Below are 8,494 nucleotides of genomic sequence, written 5' to 3'. Positions count from 1 at the left end.
AACAAATGTTGCAGAAATTCATAGATGAAAATGGCAAAAATTAGAATTTGCTCCTCCTTTATGTACCGTATGCAATTCACGAAGTGACCCCAGAGCTTGATTGGCTTTTTGCCTTTTGCGTTATTATATGGAAGAAGACCAAGAGGCATATTAGATGTGGCTCGAGAAACATGGAAGGATGAAGGAAATCCTGGACAGAATCTCATGGACTATGTCATACAGGTACAGGAGTATCTAAAAAAGGCTGGGGAGGCAGCCCAAGTAAGCTTGGAGAAAGCTCAGACTGCTCAGGCTCAGGCACGGTACACAGAATCTTCCAGCCCGGAGACTGGGTCCTCATTTTCTTGTCCTCTTCTGAAAGCAAGTTGCTTGTCCATTGGCAAGGGCCCTCTGAAGTCTTGGGAAAAAACTGGCCCGGTCGATTATAAACTAGCTCAGCCGGATAAAAGGAAAAAAATGAAGATTTACCATGTCAACCTACTAAAGAAATGGGTTCCACAGGAGTGTGGAGTGATTCAAGCAGGATTTGGCCCAGAGCTTGGACCTGCGGCAGAACAGATCAAGGTGCCATTAGGGAAGGAGCTATCAACTTCTCAGGAAGCTGACTTAAAGCAGCTGCTCGAACATGATATCATTACATCACTGGGGGTGATTGTACGTTCTCAGCCATCCCGGATTCCAGAAGTCAGGTATCACATTATTGAAACAGAAGTGAAGAAAATGCTCCAACTTGAAACTATAGAAGAATCTAATAGCGATTGGTCTTTACCCATAGTCCTAGTACTGAAACAGGATGGGAGCACAAGATTTTGTATATACTTAACAGAGTCTCCAAACTGGATGCACACCCAATGCCTAGGATGGATGAGCTGATCGAGCATCTGGGATCGGCTCGGTTCATCCCAACCCTGGACCTCACCAAAGGTCACTGGCAAGTACACCCAGCAGCAGTGGTGAAAGAGAAGACGACCTTCTTGACACCAGAGGAACTCTTCCAGTTTACGGTCCTCCCATTTGGGCTCCATGGCACCCCCACAACATTCCATTACTTAGTTGACTGTATGCTCCGCCTGCATCAGGGCTATGCTGCCGCATACCTGGATGACATAATGGTCTACAGCACAGATTAGAGGACACACCTAATCCAACTGCATTTTCCACTCTAAGGAAGGCTGGGCTGACAGCAAACCCAAAGAAGTACTTGTTAGTAGTCTAATATCTGGCCATACTTTGGGGAAGGGTCAAAGTCCACCTGCAGTTCAGGAAGATTGAGATGATTACCAAACTACAGATCCCACAAACCATAGGGAAGGTTAGAGCATTTCTAGGACTGACAGGCTTCAATAGGAGGTTTATACCAAACTACTCCGAGTAGACAGAACCATTTATGAGGTTTATTGAAGAAATTGCTGGAAAAACTCCAGTGCTTGACCGATAGAAAGCCTTCTAAGAGATGAAGGAAGCGATCTGCTCCAACCTGGTCCTAATAAGTGAAGACTTTGTGGAGCCTTTCATTGTTCAGACGGATGCCTCAGAGATGGGATTGGGGACAGTCCTCATACAAAATGAAGGATGGTCAAGAGTATCCATGGCCTATATAAGTCAGAAGCTTCTAGCACAGGAGAAGAAATATTCTGTAGTGGAGAAGGAGGCCCTAGCTGTAAAATGGTCTCTAGAAGCCTTACAGTATTACCTCTTGGGACGGAAGTTCACCCTGGTGATAAACCACCATCAACTCATGTGGAAAAACCGGAACAAGGAGAACAATTCCAGGGTGATGAGATGGTTCGTAGTCCTGCAGGCCTTCCATTATAAAATCCAGCAGAGGGCTGGGAAGGAGAACATCAATGCTGACTTTCTATCAGGAGAGGTGTCCCTGACAAAGGCAGGTGCAGACCCAATTAAGGCTGAGCTGAGAGGGAGAGTTTGTAAGGAGTAAACAAAAGAGTCCCTCAGACCACTTTAAATCCCCAGCTAGAGCCATCTGCCCTGGTCCACTTTAAGGCACAGAGGCACAAAGAATTCTGGGTCCCAGGAGGTTCCCTGCCCAAGGGATCAGGCCCAGAGGAGTTAGGCAGGCCCCGGGAAGCTGCTTCAAGCCCATCGTATGCACGCATCATCTATGGATGAATTGCTTTGGACATTTAAGCAAGGTGAGTTACAGTTTTTGTTCTGCTGTTTGTTTTTCCCCTTGTAAATAAACCTAACCTGAACAGCTAAGTGTGCTCCCTTCTTTGGCTGTTCCAGATGCTGTGACTGGCCCATAGGCTTCAGTCCTACAAAGAAATAATATCACCAGGAACAGAAACTCTGTGAAGAATCCAATGCCTAAGGAGAAATAGCACCAAGGACAAAGTCCCAGCAAAGCATCCAGCACTCTACAGAGAAATAATGTCACCAGGGATAAAAACTCAGCAAAGCATCCAGTGCCCTACGAAGAAATCATATCAGCAAAGATATTGATGCATTTGATTAATACACTGAGGAGCAGTTAGTGGTCAGATATACATGTGGAGGTTTCGTTCAAGGATATTTGAAATTGCCTTTATTTAATTATGTTTTTTTGTTTTAATATGTTTTAGCATGTATTTATTGTATTATTTGTTATCTTTTATTATTGTTATTTATTTAAGATGTGTGATTTTATATGCTGTATTTTACTATTTTATTATTTTTATGTATGTATGTTGCTGATTGTAAACTGCCTTTGGTATACGGCGGTATATGTCTTAAATAAAGATAGAGACAATAACAATACCCTACGAAGAAATAATATTCCCTGAGACACCTTTAGTCCCATTCCGTCCCCACCCTAGGCCAAGCCCGCTGACCCTCCCCTCCAAGCACACCTTCAATGCTGGTGGTGCAGCCACCGTCTGAAGCAAAACGGGATCAGCAGGCTGCCACGCTACTTACGCCCAGGGGCAACTCATTTTCCAAAGGGGGTGCACCTGGGGGTAGAACCCATCACCATGTGACCCGGATTTTACTTATTTTGAGGTTTTGGAAATCAGGGCCAGCTCTAGAGGCTGTGGGAGGTGGGGCAGAGAAGTCTCACAAGACTCCTGGGGGGTTGCCGCACACTTTCGGGGAGGGGGCCTTTTAAAATGACGGCAGCCCTGAGTGAAGAGGTCGCCATCGCGCATTAATTTTGGGGGTTGCAAAGCCACCGTATCGTTCTGGCAGTATTTTCCTGCCATGAAAATAGTTACTATGGGGTTTATTAAGGCTGCAGTGGAGCAAACCTCTGAAGAAAATACTGCAGTTCAGTAAATCACCCCTACATCTGATCGCACTGAACTTCATCCAGATAACTTTATCCAGGTGGATTCAGTAGCAGGCTGGTCTGGATAACGTTCCCTGGATAGGTTTTCTGCTTGCTTGGCTATTGAATAGGGAGTCTGTGATATAAAATGTTTGCCAATGGGCTTCACCATTTTCTAATTCCTATTGCAGAATGAAGCCTGAGCTGATGCAGGAAATGGGGCTGTGCCTTAAACCACCTGCTCTCAGTTGTCCAACCCTACTGGGAGAGGAAGAGTTAGGGGTTAGGAAAGATGGCAGTGCTAAATGTGCCTAGCAGCAGCAAAATCCTAAATTCATCTTTGGTAGCTGCAGGTTGTGTTGGGATAGGAAAGGGGGCAGGGAGGGTCTTCCTCATGCAGATGCGATAAGTGCACGCTTTTTGACAAAATTACTTGTTACCAGGGAGAGGGTGAGTCGGCTCCCGGCACTCTTGTGATATCGCTCTGGGCTCCCAAACTGCAGCTCCTCCCAGCGGATCCTCCACAGCATGCTGGCTAGCTCCTTCTCCAGTCTCAGCTTCCTAAATGTGAAAGACAGAAGTCAAAGGATGTCTGCAAACTGCAATATCACTGAGTATTGTCTGTGTGAGGGAGAAGCTCCCTGCCTATCAGGTCTGTACTCTCACTGTGGTATCACTGAGTATTGTCTGTGTGAGGGAGAAGCTCCCTGCCTATCAGGTCTGTACTCTCACTGTGGTATCACTGAGTATTGTCTGTGTGAGGGAGAAGCTCCCTGCCTATCAAGTCTGTACTCTCACTGTGGTATCACTGAGTATTGTGTGTGTGAGGGAGAAGTTCCCTGCCTATCAGGTCTGTACTCACACTGTGGTACCACTGAGTATTGTGTGTGTGAGGGAGAAGCTCCCTGCCTATCAAGTCTGTACTCTCACTGTGGTATCACTGAGTATTGTCTGTGTGAGGGAGAAGCTCCCTGCCTATCAGGTCTGTACTCTCACTGTGGTACCACTGAGTATTGTGTGTGTGAGGGAGAAGCTCCCTGCCTATCAGGTCTGATCTCATACTGTGGTACCACTGAGTATTGTGTGTGTGAGGGAGAAGCTCCCTGCCTATCAAGTCTGTACTCTCACTGTGGTACCACTGAGTATTGTGTGTGTGAGGGAGACGCTCCCTGCCTATCAAGTCTGTACTCTCACTGTGGTATCACTGAGTATTGTCTGTGTGAGGGAGAAGCTCCCTGCCTATCAGGTCTGTACTCTCACTGTGGTATCACTGAGTATTGTCTGTGTGAGGGAGAAGCTCCCTGCCTATCAGGTCTGATCTCATACTGTGGTACCACTGAGTATTGTGTGTGTGAGGGAGAAGCTCCCTGCCTATCAAGTCTGTACTCTCACTGTGGTATCACTGAGTATTGTCTGTGTGAGGGAGAAGCTCCCTGCCTATCAGGTCTGTACTCTCACTGTGGTATCACTGAGTATTGTCTGTGTGAGGGAGAAGCTCCCTGCCTATCAGGTCTGATCTCATACTGTGGTACCACTGAGTATTGTGTGTGTGAGGGAGAAGCTCCCTGCCTATCAAGTCTGTACTCTCACTGTGGTATCACTGAGTATTGTCTGTGTGAGGGAGAAGCTCCCTGCCTATCAGGTCTGTACTCTCACTGTGGGACCACTGAGTATTGTGTGTGTGAGGGAGAAGCTCCCTGCCTATCAGGTCTGATCTCATACTGTGGTATCACTGAGTATTGTGGGTGAGGGAGAAGCTCCCTGCTTTTGAGTTCTTTCCTCACACAGTGGTATCACCGAGTATTGTGTGTGAGGGAGAAGCTCCCTGCCTCTCAGGTCTGAACTCATACTATGCTATCACTGAGTATTTTGTGTGTGAGGGAGAAGCTCCCTGCCTTAGAGTTCTTTCCTCACACTGTGGTATCACTGAGTATTTTGTATATAAGGGAGAAGCTGCCTGCCTCTGAGTTCTTTCCTCACACTGTGCTATCACTGAGTATTGTGTGTATGAGGGAGAAGCTTCCTGCCTCTCAGGTCTGATCTCATACTGTGGTATCACTGTGTGTGTGAGGGAGAAGATCCCTGCCTTTGAGTTCTTTCCTCACACTGTGGTATCACTGAGTATTGTGTGTATGAGGGAGAAGCTCCCTGCCTTTGAGTTCCTTCCTCACACTGTGCTATCACTGAGTATTGTGTGTGTGAGGGAGAAGCTCCCTGCCTCTCAGGTCTGATCTCATACTGTGGTATCACTGAGCATTGTGTGTGTGAGGGAGAAGCTCCCTGCCTATCAGGTCTGTACTCACACTGTGGTATCACTGAGTATTGTCTGTATGAGGGAGAAGCTCCCTGCCTCTGAGTTCTTTCCTCACACTGTGGTATCAGTGAGTATTGTTTGTGTGAGGTAGAAGATCCCTGCCTTTGAGTTCTTTCCTCACACTGTGCTATCACTGAGTATTCTGTGTGTGAGGGAGGTCTGATCTCATACTGTGGTATCACTGAGTATTGTGTGTATGAGGGAGAAGCTCCCTGCCTTTGAGTTCTTTCCTCACACTGTGCTATCACCGAGTATTGTGTGTGTGAAGGAGAAGCTTCCTGCCTCTCAGGTCTGATCTCATACTGTGGTATCACTGAGTATTGTGTGTGAGGGAGAAGCTCCCTGCCTCTCAGGTCTGATCTCATACTGTGGTATCACTGAGTATTGTGTGTATGAGGGAGAAGCTCCCTGCCTCTCAGGTCTGATCTCATACTGTGGTATCACTGAGTATTGTGTGTGTGAGGGAGAAGATCCCTGCCTTTGAGTTCCTTCCTCACACTGTGCTATCACTGAGTATTCTGTGTGTGAGGGAGGTCTGATCTCATACTGTGGTATCACTGAGTATTGTGTGTGTGAGTGAGAAGCTCCCTGCCTCTCAGGTCTGATCTCATACTGTGGTATCACCGATTATTGTGTGTGTGAGTGAGAAGCTCCCTGCCTTTGAGTTCCTTCCTCACACTGTGCTATCACCGAGTATTGTGTTTGTGAGGGAGAAGCTCCCTGTCTCTCAGGTCTGATCTCATACTGTGGTATCACTGAGTATTGTGTGTGTGAGGGAGAGGCTCCCTGCCTCTCAGGTCTGATCTCATACTGTGGTATCACTGAGTATTGTGTGTGTGAGGGAGAGGCTCCCTGCCTCTCAGGTCTGATCTCATACTGTGGTATCACTGAGTATTGTGTGTGTGAGGGAGAGGCTCCCTGCCTCTCAGGTCTGATCTCATACTGTGGTATCACTGAGTATTGTGTGTGTGAGTGAGAAGCTCCCTGCCTCTCAGGTCTGATCTCATACTGTGGTATCACTGAGTATTGTGTGTATGAGGGAGAGGCTCCCTGCCTCTCAGGTCTGATCTCATACTGTGGTATCACTGAGTATTGTGTGTATGAGGGAGAGGCTCCCTGCCTCTCAGGTCTGATCTCATACTGTGGTATCACCGAGTATTGTGTGTATGAGGGAGAGGCTCCCTGCCTCTCAGGTCTGATCTCATACTGTGGTATCACCGAGTATTGTGTATGAGGGAGAAGCTCCCTGCCTCTCAGGTCTGATCTCATACTGTGGTATCACAGAGTATTGTGTGTGTGAGGGAGAGGCTCCCTGCCTCTCAGGTCTGATCTCATACTGTGGTATCACCGAGTATTGTGTGTATGAGGGAGAGGCTCCCTGCCTCTCCCTCATACACACAATACTCTGTGATACCACAGTATGAGATCAGACCTGAGAGGCTCCCTGCCTCTCAGGTCTGATCTCATACTGTGGTATCACAGAGTATTGTGTGTATGAGGGAGAGGCTCCCTATCCCTGGTGTGTGCAGCTCTGAGTTTGGGAGAGACATTCTGCAGACCCTTATGGAGGAAACACAGCCCATTCTCCAGACTTCTCATTGCATGGTGGAAGGAGGGCAGGTTCCCTGTTCTCCTCATGGTCCAGGTCTCTTGGATTGCCCTGAAATTCCATCCATGTAAGGGATGACATTGAGTGGGAGAGAAAGCTTGGCCTTTACTCTCTTATTCCCTCTCTTCCAATACTGCAGACTGTTCTTGCACTTTCTATTTGCTTTCTCGTATCTATCGATCTTCTGTGCTTCTCAAGCGTTCTCGGTTCTTGTTAGCATCTTGTTAGCATTTCTATCTGCTCTGTGCATCCACCTTCCCTTTCATGAAGAAATGTGCCTTCATTTTTTACTCCTGAGCCTCCCCATTTTGAGAGCCTTGTTGAAATGTCAGTGGAAGCCTGCATGTTTCCTACATACTGGTCAGAGGGGCTCAGCTGAGGACCTTGCGGGAAGGTTAGCCTTTTCTGCCTGCACTGCTGTTCTCAGGGCACGGGTCCCCACTGGAGCTGGAGAAAGGGAGCCCGCCCTGACCCTACCTGAAGATGAGGAAGCTGGAGATTCCAAACATGATGAAGATGAGGCCGGTGCCCAGCGCAACGATCGCCAAAGTGGAAAGTGTACCTGTAAGAAAGGATGGAGATTGAGTTTCCGATTAGCCCTACAGCTGACGGGGGGAAGCACAGGGGTCCTTCAAGGCAAAGCATGGATGAAAGGCAAGACAAGAGAGAAGCTTCACTCTACAACAGCCCAACAGCTAATTGGGGGAAATGAGCACAGACAAGGTAAGGAGCGGAAGCACGCATCTCACCTCTGTATCCATGTGCCCTCCCCCCCTTCCATATAACTGCACAGGGCATTGCTGTACATCCTGCAGCTGCCAGGGACTCCCGGGGAGGGCATAACCTGCACATCCTGCAGCTGCCAGGGACTCCCAGGGAGGGCATAACCTGCACATCCTGCAGCTGCCAGGGACTCCCGGGGAGGGCATAACCTGCACATCCTGCAGCTGCCAGGGACTCCCGGGGAGGGCATAACCTGCACATCCTGCAGCTGCCAGGGACTCCCAGGGAGGGCATAACCTGCCCTCCCTGGGAGTCCCCGGGGAGGGCAGGTTATGCCCTCCCCAGGGCATAACCTGCCCTCCCCAGAGGAGTCCCCTGCAGCTGCTGGGGACTCCCGGGGAGGGCATAACCTGCACATCCTGCAGCTGCCAGGGACTCCCGGGGAGGGCATAACCTGCACATCCTGCAGCTGCCAGGGACTCCCGGGGAGGGCATAACCTGCACATCCTGCAGCTGCCAGGGACTCCCAGGGAGGGCATAACCTGCACATCCTGCAGCTGCCAGGGACTCCCGGGGAGGGCAT

General features: G+C 48.8%; 1 protein-coding gene across 1 annotated transcript in view; it reads right to left on the bottom strand.

The window, feature by feature from the left end:
* The window catches only part of NPR2 (natriuretic peptide receptor 2), a 393,621-nt gene that overhangs the window by 137,053 nt on the left and 248,074 nt on the right, over positions 1-8,494 (bottom strand). Inside the window, exons 7-8 of the mRNA XM_029583214.1 lie at positions 7,666-7,750; positions 3,706-3,826 (exon numbers count right to left, since the gene is read on the bottom strand). Coding sequence (XP_029439074.1) covers positions 3,706-3,826; positions 7,666-7,750 — 206 coding nt within the window. The remainder of the gene's footprint in view (positions 1-3,705; positions 3,827-7,665; positions 7,751-8,494) is intronic.

This window comes from Rhinatrema bivittatum, chromosome 1, assembly GCF_901001135.1.
Source record: "Rhinatrema bivittatum chromosome 1, aRhiBiv1.1, whole genome shotgun sequence".
Classification (NCBI taxonomy): domain Eukaryota; kingdom Metazoa; phylum Chordata; class Amphibia; order Gymnophiona; family Rhinatrematidae; genus Rhinatrema; species Rhinatrema bivittatum.
Note: the sequence above shows the minus strand (reverse complement) of the source record. Positions and strands in the feature narration are given on the sequence as shown.